The sequence below is a fragment of the Abramis brama genome (genome assembly GCF_963993115.1).
Source record: "Abramis brama genome assembly, chromosome: 15".
In the NCBI taxonomy this organism is placed as follows: Eukaryota; Metazoa; Chordata; class Actinopteri; order Cypriniformes; family Leuciscidae; genus Abramis; species Abramis brama.
The window spans coordinates 26,718,652-26,740,947 of NC_139977.1; the positions used below are offsets into that span (position 1 = coordinate 26,718,652).

A 22,296-nucleotide genomic window follows, 5' to 3' on the forward strand; every position below is an offset into this window, starting at 1 on the left:
TGACTATCGCAGCATGTTTAACTCTCTTAGTTGTCAACTAGCTCTAAAAGGGCATGTTAAAATTGAGTCCATTCATCATGTTTACCAGCATTCATTTGTAGTGATGTTTGTCAGACTATTAAGACCTGAAGTGCGACAGTGTTGACATGTTTGTTGGCCAGTGTTTTGTCAGTAGGATATACTACTTGTTTTGTCTGTCTTTTTCTTTGTGCTTTTCCACACTTATACTACCATATATTTAAGGGCATGTGCTACAATAATACCACAATTTTCTTGTCTTGAAAAACCTGTTTTGTTTTCTTATTGAAACACCGGCTGCTGGAAACTCTATAAGCACGTACAATGGCTCCAGGAAGTATTTGACTCCATAATGCACACTTAAAAAGATATAAAGGTTTTAAATCCAAGTCTCATTTATTATGAGATAATGAGATATATAGCACACTTTTTAAGCAAAACATGTCACGGATATAAGCTTGTTATGTTTTAAATGATACAAAATAGATATATTGTTCAAAACGAAGACAAAATACCACAGTACATTCACTAAAATCACCTTGAGAACAGTTGGTTAAAAGTCGGCGAGTATTTAAAAAAAAAGATTGATTGGTAACACTTTATTTTGAGGTGACGTAGTTGCACGTTACTACATGTGCTAAATAGTAATGACAGTAAATTATGCATAATTACAAGTAACTAAGTAACTTAGATTCCTGCTGATTGCAATGCAGCAAAACTACAGTATTTACGTTAAGGAACATAAATGGATATTGCAAGAAACTCCCCTTGAAAATAAATAAATATGCAGAGCAGAGTTTCCTCATTTCTTTCTCAGATCCTGATTATCAACTAGATATGAGACTAAATGATTGTCGGTAAATCTTTAACCTGCTTCCTGGCAGCAACTTTTTCCAAAACTCGTTTACAACAGTTTCCACATTTTTTTCCGGCCCATTCCACAATTTTTTGGGGGAAACTTACATTGATCATAAGTACATGCTCAAAAACACTTGCCGTGCATCCTTGCATAGGGACATTTACATATTGTAAATGATTTTTGCACATTTTGCGATGATCAATTATGTATTTTACATGAAATAGCTTGCAATTGGGATGTATGCCAGAGGAAGCATGTCCAGTTTTCAAGAAGGATTTTTTTTATAATCTGGTGCTGCAGTTTTTATTATTATTTTTTATTTTTTGTTGAGCCTCATTTGTGGTTGTTATGCTAGTGGCAAATGCCAGCATGCCCAATCTGTTGATGCTCAATTTATCCAATTTATCACTGTTTTGTGGTTTGCGATCTGTTCTATTGAAACCATAAAACGAAATATAGCTGCAAGCAGCGATGACGGGTCCAAGCTTCGACGCCAACGCCACCACGGTGGTTTTAGGGAAACTGTGCAAAGTGGCCAATTTGCATTTACAGCGGGTACATATAACAAGACTATTTAGTAAGGCCACATTTACTTCAGCAGCTTGTGCCACTATGACTCCAGAACTTTAATAAAACATCAGATGTCAGTTTTTATTTGTAACTGATTTGTCTGGATCAATGGCATCACAAACTATTTTCAAACCCATAAAGATCATATTATACTATTTACATAATCAGATTAATATTCATGAGACATACATATGCCGCCACACCCTCCTTGAACAAGTCACACGATTCAAATAATTGTTTTCAGTAAATGACGTAGGTGTCCAAAGCATTTCAAATATGTTATTGAAAGATTATCATAATTACCAGTATCAGATTACCAGAATTGTGATAAGATCTGTTTTCAAAGCCTGAATGCCAGTGAATTTTAGAATGCTAGTGGTGCATTGACACCTGCTTCAACATTACAGTACTTGTAGTGAAAGTTTCCTTGGATTTGATTTTTCTCTATAGCAATATGCTTATAATACTTAAGACAACTTTGTAAAGTTTGCACTATTGCTCTGTAATCTGTTTGTTAATTGGTGTGATTCAATTTCCGTATCAGTCATATGAACAGCTGACACAATGACTCAGAAAACAGATTCATTTCATGTATTCTTTTGGAAAGAGATATCCATCTAAAGTTCTATACATACAGATCAATCACATGAATTGCCTCACACAACATATTTAGACACCTTCAATAACAACATAGTTCATTAAGAGGAAAAATTTATAATAAATACAAATATATGCTCTGAAACTTGCAGGTAATCTAAAAATTATATTAGCAATATAGAAATTTGAGTGAAAAGCTGAATAGAAAACATGAATTCATGATTACTTAATAGGCTATTTGTATGTCCTTTTGCTTCAGTAGAGTTCAACACCCACTTTTTCAGCTGCGCTGCTTCTGGGAGTATTTTTTTAATAATTTTTTTCCCATTGGGAAAGTCTTAGTTAAAGCATTATAATAAGCCATGGACCAAATCAACCAGCTACGAGGTGAATCACAACATTACAAACTTTGATTTGAAGTTAGAAAGTATTAGAAAATTGGACATAAATACAAAGGTACAAAGTGTACTTAACGGCTTTAGTGAGGGAAAGAACTACAATCCCATAAAGTATTGCGAACAACATAATGGAAATAAAAACAGTGGAGAAATATAAAACTTCTCATTTACAAATGTTTATTATATATATAAAACAATATATTTTAAGATTATTGCATCAGGGATGGCTTTAGGGTGAGTAAAATATTTGGGTGAACTATCCCTTTAAAACTGGTCTGAGACTTTTGAACCCTATTGTATATCAAGTGCATTTGTGGACACAGTTCTGAACATGTGCTACTTGCATACAGTATATTTCAGTATTGTGAACATTAATTGCGAGTAAATCACTGAAAGGCCTCCAGTGATCGGCTGAGAGAAACATCTATTGGTCATCTGTCTCTTCTATGATTCGTGCACAGTCCCCATGGTATCTGCTGCATGAAAGAGATGGAGAGAACCATGATCAGTTGCAAAAATGAAATATGACTAGGTGGATGTTGAACCAAATGAAAAAATATGCAATGGATAAATGGGTTTTTTTTCCACAATGGATTACATTACAATATAAGCTAAAGAATAAGAAATGTCAAGTAAAAGACTATAGGTGTAAAAGTGGAAATACAACATGTACAGTATGTCAATGTGCATTGTGGATGTATAGGATCAACAGAACAAGCTTATAAACTGGTTTGTCAGGTAAATTTCCCATATGTCAGAGGACTCATTGCTCCAGGAACACACACACACGTTTTTTTTTTCTCTCATATGGTTTATTTAGCACGGAATTGTTTCATGGTATTTTATGCAAGTCTTTGTATAAAATGTTCACCTGAGCTGTTTTTAACCACTTGACTCATTTTTATGAATATACACACCAGTTGAAAAGTTTGGGTTCTGTAATATTTTAATTTTTTTTTTTTTAAGTGTCTTATGCTCACCAAAATTGCATTGTTTTAATAAAAATTACAGTAAAAAGGTAATATTGTGAATTATACCCTATACATTTATTTCTTTTTTAATGTTTTGAATTGTCATTTATTCCTGCAAATCTGAATTTTCAGTATCATTCCTCCGGTCTTTAGTGTCACATGATCCTTCAGAAATCATTCTATGTTAATTTGCTGCTGAAGAAACAATTATTGTTATCAATTATCAGTTGTTCTGTCTTATATTTTTGAGGAAAATGTATACTCTATTTGCTACATTCCAAGTTAATTTTTTAGAAATTAAATTTCTTTGTATTAACACAAAGGACTGAGTGTTACATAAGACCATTACCAATGCCTTTCCTGTCACTGACGTCTTAGAAATGTTACAATTCAAGTTTAGGGCTATAGTTAGAAGAGCACATTTGCATTACGAGCATTAGTTTCCATAAATTTTTGATGTATTGCAGAAACTGCCATTAATCTTTCAACTTCTTCAGCAAGAACTGATACTAAACAAAAAATACACAACAAACGAATTCCTGAATATTTTTTAAGAACATATTCTTTATATTTTTTGTAATTGCGATGAATTGCAATTATTTTGAATTCACTATTGATTGAACACAATAGCAACGATTGACCTGTGAACTTAAACACGAACAACATACAGTATATATGTTTTACTGCAGAGATGAATTTTCAGCATCATTACTGCACATTTAACGTGCAACATCTACATGATCCTTAGTGCTCAATTTTTGGTGCTCAAGAAACAATTATTCTGTTATTGCTAGTTGAAAATGATTTTTTTCAGGATGCTTTGATGAACAGAAATCTTTTGAAACATAAATATTTTACTGTAATTTTTTTTACATCCGGTAACACTTTATAGGGAACATATTCTCTATTAACCACGACTATTGCTTCAATAAACTCCTAATTACTGCTTATTAATAGTTAATAAGGTCATTTTTGTAGCATTGAAGTTTAGGTATAGGGTAGGATTAAGGGATGCAGAATGATCATATGATCATGCAGAATAAGGTATTAATATGTGCTTTGCAAGTACTGATAAACAGCCAATATCCTAGTAATATGTATGCTAATAAGCAACTATAGTTAATTGTGAGAATTTATTTTATGTCTGTATAGTTTTTATAGTTTTAGGAAGATAGGAAGATATATAGTTTTTAGTTGTAATAAATTTAGTTATTTTACTATGAAAAATTAGAAACTACCTGAAATGTTTAATGATAAATACAAATATATATATATATATATATATATTTTTTTTTTTGTTTTTTTTTTTTTTGTTGTTGTTGTTGTTAATTTTGAGTTAATTTTATGTCAAGTAACGAAAATGTTTTTTATGTTTTTTTAGTTTCGGTTAATGATAAGAACATTAACCGGTTTAATCTGTGGTTTTCACTATAGATTTAACAAAAGTTTCACTTTGCTACAACAATGTAACTTTTCATTCACTGCTAACCGATACTAGTAAGTCAACTAATATTTCAGTCTCTCAATAAATCTATAGTGTCACAGCGACATCAGTCTGTCTTAGCTACATGTCAAGCATAAACATTCTTGTCTGATTACAAAATGGCAGCATTTGTCCTTAAGGAGGGGAATGTTCTTACTGTCAGATTTATTTTGAAAGCAGCAATGATTTCGGAATGGAAACATGGATCTCGCTAAGCCAGATCTCATCAAACATAGCAGCCAGAGGTGTGGCCAACTCCACATGCAATAATGCTAATAATGCTTTTCTCTAGTCTGATATTACTTGCACTCTAGATAAACATGGCATGAATAACCTTAATAGATATGATTGACATATTAGTAAACAATTCATGTATGCACACAGATATCTAGATATCCTGTTTGGGTCGATGAGATTTTTTTAGGGGCCCATTAAAGGTAAGGGATGGCCGGGGCTAGAATGCTGTTTTTTTAATAACTGCCAGCTCAGGGAAGTTGTCACAATTCTAATTGGGGCATGTTGTCACATGTTGTAATATGTTAGATCTTTACATGTTAGATCTTTAGATCAAATGTAAGATCTTTCAGTGTGTTACCTTTGAATGTTATATGATCATGTTATGTTTAGTTGTTTTACTGTGTTAATTAAACTGAACCCTACAATAAGCTGCAGGTTCCAATGTGACAATGTGACCCACTATTGGTCAACATTTGGGGAGGGTTCCACTCGAGCCCGACACTTGCGGCGGCCCGGGAAAGCATAGCCGTGAGCTCTGGGTCTGACTCGTCACACCAACACCACGTACCAGAGATTCTTCTTGACAGACACTCAGTAGATCTTTTCAGGAGACGGGAACAGCATACACCATCTGGCTACACTTCAAGACAAGGATGCGACGCACGCAATTATCGCATGCCGTAATGTGCATTGCCTCAGAATCACTTCTGACTTGCGTAGCAGTGAGCTGATGAAGGGGAACCGGTATGTTGTTGCATACCGTATCTAATATTTTTGGCAGGAGAATGTATGATGTGAAGGGAGGTAAGGATACTGATGGAACAGTTAAAGCATTTGCACTCAGTGTACCTGATAAAAAATGTTTCCTCTCTGTCTGTCTGTTTCTGATTGACGTCTCATCTGTCCCAGAATCCTTTGCTGTTCATGGGCCACTGCAAAAGTGAACTTTTTCTGTTCTTTTGATAAGAGATTCATTTAAGGTTGAGGTGTATACTAAGTAGACTTTGGTAGAAAATGACAGTGTTATATTTCCTTCCAGCAAGAGCACTTTTGAGATTATAATTATAAATATTTACTATTATATTATATAATGAGATTTTCTCTATATCCCTAAATTGGGGTAATTATATGTATAGCTGTTTTATTGCATTCTAGGATATCACCATCTGAGACTTGGTACATGACAACGATGTACTAAAAATGGAAAGGTTTTTCCTTTGCGCTTTTCACGTACAGACGACAACATTGTCAAAACGATCCCCGTTCACACGGATCTGTGGAAACTATTAAAAACCCTGTATTATGCATGCAAGGCCAGTAGTTGGCGATATCACTTTGTAAAGAAACTACGCGCCTATAGACTGAACGGAATGGCGTTACCGTTTACACAAATTCGCGTTTTTGTAGTTTGCACAGAGACAATAACAGTATCATTTTCAAAAACTTGCACTTTGAAACCTATTTCCCCAGGTTGAAAACGGTGTCGTGTAAACACCACCTCAGAAAAGAAACAACCTACCTGGTGTGAAATGACAACAAACCTGCAATTAACACAGAATTACCTTCCACTCCTTGAGGTTTAATAATAATAGCCTACCAGTCAAAACCAGAAACAGCATTCTTTGATAGTATGATCTGTTCTGAGATAACAGCTCACACCCACCAATTATTTCAAATGTTCCTTGTTAATCATCGGCTGTCTTATCATTCCTTATGTCACTGGGTGTTTCTGTGATGATTTTGCAATCCTGCAGAAATTTGTGTTTCTTTCTCGTGATCAGGATCAGAATCACCTTTTAAGATCTGCTCCACTTCTGTGTCCCTGACAATGAGTGATATAGCCTCCTCTCCCTCTTCAACATCACTTATATCATTGGTCAGATCCAGCTGATGAGTAATACAATGCTTTAGGCCTATTGCAGTGTCTGCAAAAAAAAAAAGAAAAAGGTTAAACTTTATTTCGATAGTCCACTTTAGACATTCTACTAACTTGAAGTAACTCTGCTGCAACTACATGTCAACTATCTCTCATTAGAGTATAGACTGTTGCATTAGGTTTAGGTGTTAGGGATTGGGTTAGTAGAATAAGTTTTGCAGTAGAATATAGTTGCAAAGTTACTTATAGTCAGTAGAATGTCTGTTGGGGAGCATCAAAATAAAGTGTTAGCAGATATTAAGCAGACAGTCTACTAAAACTCTAATGAGAGTTAGTTGACATGTAGTTGCAAAGTTACTTATAGTAAAAAGAGTGTCTAAAGTGGACCATCGCGTGTTACCACAAACAAAAACTAAAGTTTTTTTTAATCTCTCAGCAGCAATAAGTTATGAGATGAGTTTCTAAACTGTGACTACAGACATGGCTAAAAATGAATTGAGAAAATGTATAGGCCATAAATATTTTTAATCAACCAAGACACTGTATTTTTACATTTATTATTTAAACATAAAATTTGTTTGATTATTTTGGTAACACTTTACAATAAGATTCATTAGTTAACATTATTTAACTACTTTAGTTGATATGAACTAAGAATTTATTCATCTTAGTCAACATTTACTAATACATTATTAAAATCAAAGGTTGTATGTGTTAACATTAGTTAATGCACTGTGAACTAACATGAACAAACAATGAACAGCTGTATTTTTATGAACTAATGTTAATAAAGATTAATAAATACTGTAACAGATGTATTGCTCATTGTTAGTTCATGTTAGTTACAATACATGAAACTTATTGTAAAGTGTTACCATTATTTATTTATTTTTAAATATTTTTATTTGCACAAAGCTCATCTAAAATGGTACCTGTCACGAAACATCCTCATGTTTGTCATATCTGGGAGAAAAATGTTGGCATCCTGTTGTGAAAACAACTCTTTGACCCAGAAACATGTTTTATCGGGTTTTTTATCTAGAACACGATGAACATTTATATCAATATTGGCTGTCAAAAACAAATGTTACTGAGAAAATTGAGTGTTTAAACAATCTTGCATTATTTCACAGAATTACAAGCAAAGTTTGGGTTTGGTAGAAGTCTCTTCTGCTCACCAAGGCTACATATATTTTATCACAAAAAAAAATTCTATTTGAATATATTTTGAAATGTAATTTATTCCTGTGATGGAAAAGCTGAATTTTCAGCATCATTACTCCAGTCTTCAGTGTCACATGATCCTTCAGAAATCACTGTAATATGCTAATTTTGGTGATCAAGAAACATTTTCTTATTATCAATGTTGAAAACAGTTGCTTAATATTTTTCTGGAAACATTGTTATGAAATAGAAATCTTTTGTATGTTGTAAATGTCTTCACTGTGACTTTTGCTAAACTTAATGTGTCCTTAAATAAAAGTATTTAAAAAAGTCTTACAGCCCCCAAACTTCTCAAGAGTAATGTACATTACATGCGGCATCTATAATAGTAAGTTACTTGATATTAAGATGTTGATTAAAGTACTATCTATCCAGTCCACCATTATCATTACCTGGGTCTTGGAGGAAATGACTGACAGGTACAAGCCCCTCCCTCTCGTCTGACTGTCCAATCCTGGCTTGATTCTCAGATACAGGTGATGTCTCACAATCAATATTGATCCCTTCAGCCAAATTATTGGTGCCGTCCACAATTTTAGCCTCTGCATCAGTCTGTTCATTCTTCACTGTAACGTGTGTTTCAGTGCTAGGACCCCGTTCAGCGGACGAGGCTTCTGGGCTGTTTTTGGAGGAAGCTTGACAGTCAGCAGATTCATATGTCTTCTCTTTCATGTCATCTGAATCTCTTTGAATGCTCAGGTTGGAAAGATTTGACTCAACCTGAATAGTTGGTAAGTTTATTTGGTGTGAGGAGCTCATCTCTGCCTCATTTTTATCTTGAGTGCTTAAAATACTTTCAGGAATAGATGTGTCATTGCATTGCAGAGGCTCTGTTGCACGGGATTCTGGGAAGAGTGGTGAATGTTGGGAGAAAAGTGTATCAGCACTGGATTCTTTTGTGTGGATTAAAGGTGTGTTAATCTCTTCCTTCTCATTTCCATGGTCACTCTTCACCTGTTCAACAGCTTCTTCTGTAGCCTCATCCCTCTTTATAATCTCTGTATATGATTCTTCCTCCCTGAGCTCAGTCACATTCACTGTTCTGTCTACATCCACACGTGACACTCGTTCATTGTCTTGGATCTGTGGCTTTTCCATCATCCCACCTTGTCCTTTTTCCCTTTCATGTTCTTCCATGATGTTCCCATAATCTTCAGTCATTTTCCAGTTCAGTTCTTTGTGTATTTCCAGACTTTTTCTGTCTTCATGGCTTTCCCCAATTTTACAATCTTGCTCTTTTTCTCTCATATATTCTAACATCATATTTGTATTTTGTATTTTTTCACTCTCAAGCTCTTCCATAATTTCCCAATCCTGTTCTTCCAACCTTCTACCATCTTGTTCTTCATCATCATGTGATTGTATAATTTTCAAATCTTGTACTTTTTCACTCTCATATTCTTCCTCACATTTTTCTACAATTTTTTCTACAATTTCTTGTCCACAGTCCTCCATAATTTTCACATATTGAATTTTTTCAGTTTCAAATACATGTTCTTCTATGATGTCTCCATCTTGTATTTTTTTTTGTACTTTGTCTTCTGTCATTTTCCAGTCCTGCTTTTTTTCACTCTCGTGTTCTTCTGGACTTTTCACGTCTTCATGTTTTACTACAATTTTCCCATCTTGTTCTTTTTCATTGTCATGTTCTTTTTCACATTTTTCTACAATTTTTCCATCTTGCGCTTCTTCTTGGCCATATTTTTCCATCATTTTCACATATTGTATATTTTCAGTCTCGAATACTTCCATGCTTGTCCCATATTGTTCTTTTTCACTGTTAAACGCATCAACAATTTTCCTATCTTGTTTTTCTTCACTTCCATGTTTTTCCACTATTTTTCCATCAGTTTCCCCACCTTGCTCCTTTTCACTATCATGTTCATCCTCACGTTTTTCTACAATTTTCCTATCTTGCTCATTTTCTTGCCCACATTCTTCCATCCTTTTCACATATTGTGTTTGAGCAGTCTCAAATACTTCCATGCTTTTCCTGTCTTGTTCTATTTTACTGTCAAATGCCTCCACATTTATCCAATTTTGCTCTTTTCCTCTCTTATGTTTTAACAATATTTTTGCATTTTTTATTTTTTTACAGTCTAATCCATCAATCATTTTCCAATCTTGTTCTTTTTCAATTTCATGTTCTTCCATGATACTCCCATCTTGTATTTTGTCAACCTCAAGTTCTTCTATAATTTCCCCTCCTTGTTCCGTTTCACTGTCATATTCTTCCTCGCATTTCCTCACATCTAATTTTTTTCCATATTGCTTATTTTCTTGCCCACATTCTTCCATCATTTTCCCATATTTTTCAGCCTCAAAAGCTTCCATGTTTTTCCCATCTTGTTCATTTTCTTTGTCAAATACATTTACAATTTTTACATCTTGCTCATGTTCTTCCATAATTTTTTCATTCTCGCATTCTTTCAAACTCTTCCCATCTTCCTCATGTTTTTCTGTAATTTCCCTATCTTGCTCTTTTTCTAATACACATTCTAACGTAATTTTTGCATGTTGTAGTTTTTCACTCTCTTCTTCCTCCATAATTTCCCCATCTTGTTCTTTTCCACTCTCACGTTCTTCCAACATTTTCCCATCTTGTTCTTTTCCACTCTCACGTTCTTCCAACATTTTCCCATCTTGTTCTTTTCCACTCTCACGTTCTTCCAACGTTTTCCCATCTTGTTCTTTTCCAATCCCATGACCTTCCACCATTTCCCCATCTTGTTCTTTTCCACACTCACGTTCTTCCACCATTTCCCCATCTTGTTCTTTTCCACACTCACGTTCTTCCAACATTTTCCCATCTTGGTCTTTTCCACTCTCACATTCTTCCAACTTTTTCCCATCTTGGTCTTTTCCATACTCACGTTCTTCCACCATTTTTCCATCTTGGTCTTTTCCACTCTCACGTTCTTCCAATATTTTCTCATCTTGTTCTTTTCCACACTCACGTTCTTCCAACATTTTCCCATCTTGTTCTTTTCCACTCTCGAGTTCTTCCAACATTTTCCCATCTTGTTCTTTTCCACTCTCGAGTTCTTCCACCATTTTTCCATCTTGGTCTTTTCCACACTCACGTTCTACCAACATTTTCCCATCTTGGTCTTTTCCACTCTCACATTCTTCCAACTTTTTCCCATCTTGTTCTTTTCCATACTCACGTTCTTCCAACATTTTCCCATCTTGTTCTTTTCCACTCTCGAGTTCTTCCAACATTTTTCCATCTTGGTCTTTTCCACACTCACGTTCTACCAACATTTTCCCATCTTGGTCTTTTCCACTCTCACATTCTTCCAACTTTTTCCCATCTTGTTCTTTTCCATACTCACGTTCTTCCAACATTTTCCCATCTTGTTCTTTTCCACTCTCGAGTTCTTCCAACATTTTCCCATCTTCTTCTTTTCCACTCTCACGTTCTTCCATTTTCCCATCTTCTTCATTTCCACTCCCACGTTCTTCCAACATATACCCATCTTGTTCTTTTCCACTCTCACTTTCTTCCACCATTTTCCCATCTTGTTCTTTTCCACTCTCCCGTTCTTCCAACATTTTCCCATTAGATTCTTTTTCACTTTCACGTCTTCCCATAATCATCCCATCATGTTTCTCCTCCTCTTTTTGACCTCCCTTCCCTTTTTCCTGACCCCTTCTCTCTCCATCCTTCCCTGGCACATCTTTCCCCTCATCTTTAATCTCCCTTTCCTCATTCTTTTCCTCCACATCTTCCTCCTCAACCGTAGGTATAACAGATGCCCGAGCAGTAAAATCTCTCCCCGGTTCCAGGTCTTTCAGCATTCGTGGGGCAACAGGCAGCGCAGGAAGCGGTCTGGCGGGGGGCTCAGGTACCAAAAGACTTGATGGAGGAAGAGGTGACATAGGGGTGTCTAAGGGGTCAACAAATGTCTCAGGCTGGTTCACAACCAGTTCCAGTGAATTCTCAAAACCAGAGGGAGGTGGAGGAAACTCATCCACCATCTCTGATTCCCCAGTTTTGAACTGCTCAGCAGTTGCTGGAGGTGGATAAAAGACCAGACTATCTAGTACATCACCAATAGAAGTTTCTGTTTCAGATTCATTTGCATCAGTCGAAAGTTGTTGAGTTTGGAGTGATGCGGGGCCAGCATCATTTGCGGCATGTGACTCCATTGTCTTACTTGAAGACAAGTGGATCTGGCTTTTGATAGATACCGTTGCACAATTGTGCAATGAGGAAGCTGCAGAGTTAGTTAAAAGAGTTTGGTTCTGGAATGTGGGACTTGACTGAAAGTAAGGAGATACCGATGATGATCTGTACAGGGATACAGGTGGAGACGAAGGTGATTCATTGAAACTGAAGATACTGTCCGTCTGACTGCGATGCAGTTGTCTATTGAGACCCCTGACTGCAAAAAATGAGAAAGAGATTTCAAAACAAATGGCAGTAAAATATGAAAATTACAGTTACAAACAAAACTAGATTACTGTCATTATTATCAACAAATCAGTCAACACGTCAAGTGGCAGTCGTGACGCACATTCAGTTACCAAACACCCTGTTTTTATCATGCTGAATATCTCTATACAGCCACATCTGATTTAAAACTTTGAACTCAAATGTGTCAGTTGATCACTATGAATTCACTATATATTTACCTAACTGGTAACACTTTACATTAGGTTTTAGTTTGTTAGTTAATACATTAATGATGAACTAAAATTTAAAATGAATTTTTTATTGTTTTGTTTTGAAAGATGTTCACCAAGTCTGCATTTATTTGATCAAAATACGGTAAACACTGTAATAAATGTTCTATTTTAATATATTTTAAAATGCAAATTATTCCTGTGATGTCAAAACTGAATTTTCAGCATCATTAATCCAGTCTTCAGTGTCACATGATCCTTCAGAAAGCATACTAATATGCTGATTTGATGATCAAGAAACATTTCTTACTATTATCACTGTTGAAAACAGTTGTGCGGCTTTTTGTGAAAACCCTAATACAATATTTTAGGATTCTTTGTTGTATAGAAAGTTTAAAAGAACACCATTTATTTGAAATATTAATCTTTTGTAATAATGTAAAAATCTTTACTGTAACTTTTGACCAATTTAATGCATCACTGATGAATAAAAGTATTGATTTCCTAAAACATGGACTGCAAACTTTTAATCAGTAGTGTAGAAATACTGTATGTACACTGTAAAAAAAAAGTTGCTGTCTTAAATTTTTCAATTAATTTTTTTTTCTTAAATCAACTTTCAGTCATTTCAACACATTACATTAAACTGACTTTTAAAAATGCTTAACTTATTTTTATGAGTTAAAGCAATGTAAAAACATATGTTGTCATAACTTACTGATCATGGAACTTTTTACAGTGTCAAACATTAACCTAGATTAATGAATGTAGCAAATGTATTGTTCTGTGTCATTTCATAATTGCTAATACAATAACAATTTGAAAACTTCTGATCATTACATCAAAGCTGCTTGTGCTGGCATAAAAATGCAAAAATAAATTACTTTGGATTTTAAAATAAGTTCTCAAATGTAAGACATAATATATTTGTTTGTGGGCAGGTTATGCAGTAGCGAAGTCGTTTTCGCCATTCAAGTCAGTGGGAACACATGCCGATTCTCTTTGTATTACACTTTACCTGGATGTGGTGAGCTGGGACTGGAGGCTGTGTGGACACTTGAGGAGGACATTTGTCTGAAAAACTCTCTGGTTTTTGCAACACGCTGAGACACAAGAGCTGCTGCCTCCTGCTGGCCATAAACAGTATTACATCAGCATTAAATTCATAGGCCATATACAGAAGTTTAGTGCAGGTTTAAGTTTGATTGACAGAACTCACCGAAGGTTTTTCCTCTGATTCAGAGCGGAAATATCTAGCTCTCATTTCCTCTTCTTCACGCTCCCTTTCCTGCTCCTGTGATATAAATAGATATATATATAAAAAATAGATTAACATTGAACATGTGCATGTAAACACACACAGAAACACATTATTCATACCCATTTTAATTTCTCTTGTTTGCGGGCCTCTGCATCCATTTTGGCCTGTATTCTCCTATAAAAAAAAAAAAAACAGATTTTAAAAGTTCAATTTTGGCCCTTGGGAATTTTGTGCATGGGGGGATGTTTGTCTGACCTCTGCTCCTTTATTTTCTGTTCCTTTTCATTCAACCTCCTATCTCTCTCCATCGCCTCTCTCTTTTCCTGGAGCATTCGTTCTCTCTCTCTCTGCCTCCTGTCCTCTGCTGCCCTCCGCTGTTCCTCCTTTTTCCTTTCCTCCTCTTCTCTCTGTAAATAAATATAGTAAGAAACCGACCTCTGACTGTTATTGTATTGCATGCGACTTTTAGAGAAAAAGTTGGGTAAGCTTTGGACTTGCTAACAGAAGTTAGCTAGCTGTCAATTATCTTCTTTTTTTTTGATAAAGTGTTAGTTCACCCAAAAATTAAAATTGTCATTAATCACGTCTATCCAAACCCGTAAGACATTTGTTTCTTTCAAGACAAACCCGTAAGATTCATACACAATCTGAGAGCTTTCTGTCCCTCCATTGACAGCCTACACAACTTCCACTTTCAAGCCTCAGAATGGTAATAAAGGCATCATTAAAGTAATCCATGTGACTCCAGTGGTTTAATCTCAATTTTATGAAGTGATGCAGAATATTAATCTACAACGCACATTCACGCAACAACATCAGGTCTCGCATCAACACAACACACATGCGTCTTGGTGCTCTCATGAACGTGCGTTTGAGATTAATATTTTGTAAATATATAATAGCCATAAATTAAGATTTTTTGCGCAAACAAAAGCACTTACGCAAGTTCACGTGTTCTTTACGATCTTCACTTCGTAAAATTTGGGTTAAACCAATGGAGTCACATGGATTGCTTTTATGATGCCTTTACTACCTTTCTGGTGCTTGAAAATGGTAGTTGCGTAGACTGTCAATGGAGGGACAGAAAGCTCTCAGATTTCATTACAAAGATCTTCATTTGTGTTTCAAAGATGAACAAAAGTCGTATGGGTTTGGAACGACATGAGGGTGAGTAATTAATGACAGAATTTTCATTTTTGGGTGAACTAACCCTTTAAAATAAAATAAACATTTATAGTAAAAAATAAATGTGTAAGTTCTGAAATCCAATAAAATAATGTGCCATGGGTTAATAATAAAAAAAGGAAGAAGAATACACAAAATATTCAACTACAAAATTGTATTTCATTTCTATTATTATTATTTGTTAATTGTAAACTGTGATTTATTACCAATTACACATAAAATGAGTGGTATGAGTGGTACCAGAATTTACTATTTATTTATGTATTGGTAATGTCTGCACATTTGGATATCTGGAGAGTTATTCTTTTCTTGCCATAACATTCAGAATTGATAATATCAACCGTGTAAAGAATAATAGGCAACAATGAAAAAGAAATGTAAAATCTCACACCGTACCTCTGCTTGTGCCCAGAAAGAATCTCTCTGGATTCTCTGGATCTCTGCGGCTGCGATTGTTCGCTTGTAATTAGTGCCCTGGAAATATTGAGGAGTCAGTTTGATTTGTTTACCATTTTCCTGATTTTAATAGAGTTTAATTGCCTGACTGGCTATACTTTTCAAAACAACTTCATCATTCAGGATTCGTAAAGTCTTGTGGTAAGAAATAGTCATGGCGTCATACCACAATGGCCTGTCCGTCTTCCATCCGGCGTCCGGGTCTCCCTCTCGGCCCCTTCGTGACCATGGCAGCATTATAGGCCAGTGTACAGATCCTCTCTTCTGTGATTTCATCCAAAGTGTGGGCAGGAAGAAAGATGTGAACTTCCTGAAGCACCAGAAAGACAAAGATAGCAATTTTTTAACATCTTCATCCTTTTAATTTAAACATATAATCCATCCTGACAAGACATGCAGTCTAACAAGACTTCTAAAAGAAAAAACTGAATTAAAAAAATCTAATTTAAAATCTGCAAGCTCATGATCACAAAACAAGAACGACTATTATGTTCCCTAATTCAAATCATCTCTACATACGAATAAAGCATAAAAAACCTGTGCAAAAAATTCAACAGCTTTTCACTGACGCAGAACCCTTAAAAGGCCAACTTTGTATCTTATCTACCCTTAAAAGGTGCAGTTTACCATTAAAAAAATAAATATATAGTACTATGTTTACAAAGGTAAATAAGGTTTAAAGATGTCCCTTTAAACTGGGATAGTTCACCCAAAAAAATGAAAATTCTGTCATCATTTACTCACCCTCAAGTTGTTCCAAACCTGTATGAGTTTCTTCTGCTGAACACAAAAGAAGATATTTTGAAGAATATGGATAATCAAACAGTTGATCGGCCCCACAATGTTCAGCAGAAGAAAGAAACTCATACAGGTTTGGAACAACTTGAGGGTGAGTAAATGATGACAGAATTTTCATTTTTTTGGGTGAACTATCCCTTTAAAGGTTACTGCCCCAGTGACAAGCTTTAGAACCCCTTAAAGTACAACATGAAAAAAAAATCTGAGTCTATTCTAAATTTAATACAATTAAAGCCGATATTGTCCCATAATCCCTCCCCTATTTTACCTTAAAGAAGTTCCTGATCGCTGGTACATGACTCGCACACTCAGCTCTGCGGTACTCGTCCACTTCATTTCCTACCTGAGAGCCCACAAACACTGGTTAACGGGGAATAAAGTACAGTGTTTTACATTAAAGGTCCCGTATTATGCCCCTTTTCACAAGATGTAAAATAAGTCTCTGATGTCCCCAGAGTGTGTATGTGAAGTTTCAGATCAAAATACCCAACAGATAATTTTTTACAGCATGTTTAAATGGTCATTTTTGGGGGCTCAGAAAAACGCGCTGTTTTAGTGTGTGCCCTTTAAATGCAAATAAGCTGCTGCTGGACGACCCAGGGGGCGGAGCTTCATGAGCTCGCGCTCAGTCTGTCAATTTTCATCTCAAATTTCATCTCACGGAATGATGATAATATCAGAAACTCTCAGTAATGGTGTTCATTTCGAGTCGGACAATAATGCCTACAGAGTCAGAGTGCTGTATAGAGATGGAACAGGTATAGTTTAGTAGTTTAATTACGGTTATTACGTATTTGTCATCTGCTTGTATGTATCCATTATTTATTAATAGCCTACAAGTCTGCTGTCTGAATGATGATCAAACATATACTGATGAGTTTAATAAAGTTTATTGTACATCACACAAAAGATGAAGCGTCAGTTTTACTTCAGAAAATCACCGTAAGAGCTGAGTAAACACACACTGTAAAAAAAAATTACATCCCCAAGTCAAAAATTTCAAGTGACCGATAACATCTAAATTTTTCAATTAGTCTGACGTATTATTTCTCATTGAGCCAATGTTAACAGACTATTGCAACAAGAATTTCACTTGGGCCAATTGAAAAATTTAGATGTTATCTGTCACTTGAAATTTTTGATTTGGGAGGGTTAGAAATTTTTTACAGTACAGTAAGTTATAAGAATTGCGCAAGTACATAAACGAATTTCGGTAGAGTTGAGGGAGCATTCCTGTGGGCGGAGGTTAGTCAAAAAACCTGTTCTAGTGACGTCATTAAAGAAGGAAGTAGAGGGATGTAGTCCAAACGGGCCGTTCGATGTAGGCGACTTCTGTTAAATAAAATATCTCGCTTGGCATTGAACTTTGAGCTTTATAATTTTACAGATATTATTTATACTCTAACAGCAACATTACACACTAACTAAAGTTTGAAACATGGGATCACGAAGAACGGGACCTTTAAACAGTGAACTGTGTGGAGGATGAACTAACCCATAATATCATAACGATGCAGGGTTGAGCTGTGCCCACTCTGCACATCCCGTAAAGTGGCCGTACGGGGTGGAGTTTAGTCGACAATTCTTTCAATCCACCTACTATAAAAGAAATAGCATTAAAAACAAGCTCCAAAACAAACATAAAACATTATTTAAAAGGCTTTCTGTGCACTTACCTCCAGAATCAGCCAGTTTGAGCCGGTTCATTATTCCATCATAGGCAAATAAAGCCCTGTACACAGAGAATAAAACGGCCACAAGGAATATTAAGGTTTGTGTAATTTCATTAGGATGGATAACTCAATAACAAAGACTAATGTATTTTAAGTTCTCTGAAATGTTAACAGTCATATGAATGCTCTGCACTGATGTTTGAGTTTTGGTTGTATATATCTATATGTGATCTGTTGATAGATTTTGCTCTTTTAGTGTGTAATGCAAAAGAAATGTAACAAAATATCAGTACAGTATTGACTGTATTTACAATACTGTTTGAAAGTTTTAGATTTTAGTACGATTTTAAAGAGATTTTTGTCAATTTTTACAATTTAAAAGAATTTTTTTCTTACTGACACCAAACTTTTGAACAGAAGTGTATAATGTTTCTATTAGAAAAGCTTTCTATTAAAAACATTTAAAAATCAGAGCGATCTAAAAGTTTGACCGGTAGTGTATATATCAGGCACAAATGGCATTTCCTTTGAATGACGCCCATAAACAGGACCCTTCTTGGATCCCCAGGGTCTTCTGTAAAACAAACCCAAAGTTTTCCCACATTCGCATGACAACAATGTCAGAACATACAAACCTGAGTACTGCATTTAGAAATTACCCCATTTAAAATGATAAATTTAGACACTGGAGCCATTATTTTGTCTTTCTTGGAAATCACTATGCTATATGTCACAGCCATTCTTGAATGGATATTCACATAGACTGTTAATCCAAACATTTCTCAACTTCTAGGTGAATAGTTTGAGCTATATTAAAGAAAATGGCTCATTCAAATGTCTTGAGCTGAACTCCTTGACCACATATAGACTCTGTCATGCATGCTATATCTAGGCTAACTTTCATAAGACACGCTTTTAAACTGCCTTGGGTGCTGATATGTTATGTTGCTATGTAGTGATGCATGTGGTGTTTCTGTATGTTTTCTCATTAAGGCAAGAAATTACAGGCAAAATCAGTGTTTTTTCAGGCACTGTTAAATTTTGAGATTTTGCTTTCACAACTTGTCTACTTTCAGGCTAGTGGAAAGATTTATTAAATTATTTTATTACTCTTTTTCTATTTGCTTCTGTAGAGGTCAATTACAGTAAATATCTTTAAAGGCCATTTTCTCAAAATTAGCTTTTTGTTCAGTAACACGTATAGTACATACATTACATTTTACAGTTTTATTGTTATCCTTATTTTTAAGGTTTTTACAGATGGATGCGTAATCTATTGACATAGAGAAAATGTTTTTTATATATATTGACAGTATTTTCTGATTTATGGAGTGATAAAAACAGAAATCAAAAATCCCCTCTGTAAAAAAAAAACTTTAATATGTTAACAAAATGAAATAAGAATTTCAAAAATGGCTTTATCCAATGTTCAGATTTCAGTTTATCAGTTCATTTGTATATTTCAACAAGAGTTCAAAAAGCTTGCAATACAAACTTGTCTTAATGTATTGTAATCATCTGGGGAAAGTGGTGATGTCTATTAGTTAATAGTTATTAGTTTTTACCTTATTCATCTGTAGTGTCTTACCTTAAATTTACTGTAGATGTGAACAATACATTATGCTTTATATAAATATACGTGAATTCTATCAAAAGGGGAGGAAATGAAAGAGACAGGAAGGTTATGAAGATGTAGAGTCCTGCTTTTCCAGACTTCCGTGTTTAGACTAGCACCTTGATAAGCCAACTGGCACTTTCTGTCTCCGTTTATGTGCTTTAAGCCATTATTAATATTAATTTTGAATATCTGATTAATTGATACAGCTACATAATGTAATACAGATCTGAACTACAAGATAAAATTAGGATATGGTTTGAATAATTGAATGAGGCTTTGGTTTAATCATCAAATCAAATCAAATCTGGCTGTATGAATGTCAGGAAAGAATTCCAAAAGGCATCTCTTATCAGGAACAAACTGACTGAATAAAGTAACATCATAAAAGAACAGAATTATACTTTTTTAGCTCTCAAACAATAAAGTTCTTCCAGCGGCGACATTCTCCCTTTTAAAACGTTTCCTGTGACAACAGTTGCCAAAACAACAGGAACTGCTCTGCTCCGTGAATATGTCTGCATTTTAGCCCCCAGCATGGTCAAAAACAATCTCTCACACACTCATGTCTGAAGACCCACACACACACCGCCTTGATTCATAATGTCAGATTGTAGGATAGTTTGTCATACAGGGTGCTTTTGCAGATAAACATGCTAATTAAGATAAGCAGGGGTATTTACAGAGGAAATTGGTCTGGGAGGGGGTTGTTTGGTCATTAAGATAAGACAGACATTTTGAAATATTATATATTACATCAGATCAAGACACCACAGCTAGTTTGGAGCCATACATGGCCTACTTGATTTACATGGAATAAAATGACAAAAAAAAAAAAAAACTTTAAGAAACAAAAAACTAAGTAATAAGACACTAAATTTTACTTTTTTGTGTAATGTGCCCTAATTCTTTTAAATATGAGATGAAGAGTTGTTATCCTATTCATTTAAACGGGGTCGTTCTACCTTCACTGACGAACACATAACACACACACACACACACACATTACAGCCATCTGTGTAATTGAACAGTCGCACATTATTTACTTTCTTTCCTAGGAATTTCGGCTTGAGCGTTGTGTTTTATGTTGTTGTCGGCGTTTATGAATAAGTAATGCATTTAAAAGGCTAAATAAGAGCAACGGAAATTGTGTTTTGTTCAAGAGTCAAGAGAGTGCCTGTGGCTCACCGGCAAGCAGAGTGGCGCAGCGGAAGCGTGCTGGGCCCATAACCCAGAGGTCGATGGATCGAAACCATCCTCTGCTAACACTTTTTCGCTTTTACAATTTAGGATATAATGCTGATTATATAATTTTATAATGTATTTAATATTCGTTATAATTATTGTTGTTAGTTTAAATGCATGTAAAGGGTATTATAACTTAAACCAAAACAATTTCGATACTTATTTTATTTCTATTGTCAAAGCAACATTCCTTATTTTTATTTTGTAAAGTAACTAAAACTATGTAGACATATTTAAACAATAACTAATAAATATGACAAAAAAAATAATAATTAGCCTACTAAAACGTACTAAAATTAAAAGGAAAAATATTTAAAATATTTACAAACACTAGAGTAACACTGATGTATTAGATATTTCATTAGTAACATTAATGTCATATGGTCAGAAACATTTATTGGTATTTTTTTAGGATTGTGAAAACGTTTTCAATTTCAACCAACTTCACATGCACATCATGTATGGATAAAAAAAAAAAAAAAAAAAAAAAATAAGCAAAAATCGTCACCATACCAGTTTGTTGACGATCGTGGATTCAGGATATCTTCTTTTGCCGTAAGTAGAGACAAACTGTATGTATCCAGATTTACTTCCCTCATTGATTGCATGATGATGTTAGTTTTTTAATAATTATTTCCAATCCTTAGATGCAGAACAAAAGTGACTACAATAACCTTTGCTCATACAGCAGATCTCGTTATTGCAGCAGCTATATGTCCCCCTGGAAGATTAAAATAGCCAGCATTTGTCAATTGTGTGCAAACCCTTAGGAAGTTTAGAAAAAAAAACATAAGCCACTCCTGCTCAGAATAGCGGTTTGCATTGTTTCAAAGGTTAACGACCGACAAGTCCCACCCATTCAATTTAAATTAATAAAACAATACTGAATTAATGCTTTATTTTGCATGCACAATAAATAACAAAAATAAATACATGTTTTAATCGAATGTTTATATAAGCATTTTACGATCATTTAATCAATCTATGCGAGTTCACAAACACGAATATCAGATCATTTTGAGCTAGGGAGGTATGGAACATATTCAGAAATGTTAATTTATTCTTAAAAGTTATTGTATCCTTGCTGTATTTTGTCAATGCAAACACAAATAAAATCTTAAATAAATAACTAAAAAAAAGAATCTATAAAAAAGTAACAGCCAACTCTCAGCCAATAGCAGCGCTCCTCGTGTGTGACGTC

General features: G+C 34.7%; 1 protein-coding gene across 1 annotated transcript; it reads right to left on the reverse strand.

The window, feature by feature from the left end:
• Positions 1-603: 603 nt before the first annotated feature.
• LOC311097836 (uncharacterized protein) lies at positions 604-21,835 on the reverse strand. The gene is made up of 13 exons (XM_084137761.1): positions 21,609-21,835; positions 18,239-18,294; positions 18,058-18,161; positions 16,831-16,905; positions 15,931-16,074; positions 15,705-15,782; positions 14,379-14,530; positions 14,243-14,297; positions 14,082-14,156; positions 13,881-13,989; positions 8,626-12,621; positions 6,927-7,058; positions 604-2,918 (listed from the first exon to the last, which is right to left on the reverse strand). The coding sequence occupies exons 1-13, from the start codon at positions 21,701-21,703 to the stop codon at positions 2,887-2,889; spliced, it is 5,103 nt and encodes a 1,700-aa protein (XP_083993887.1). The 5' UTR covers positions 21,704-21,835; the 3' UTR covers positions 604-2,886.
• Positions 21,836-22,296: the final 461 nt, after the last annotated feature.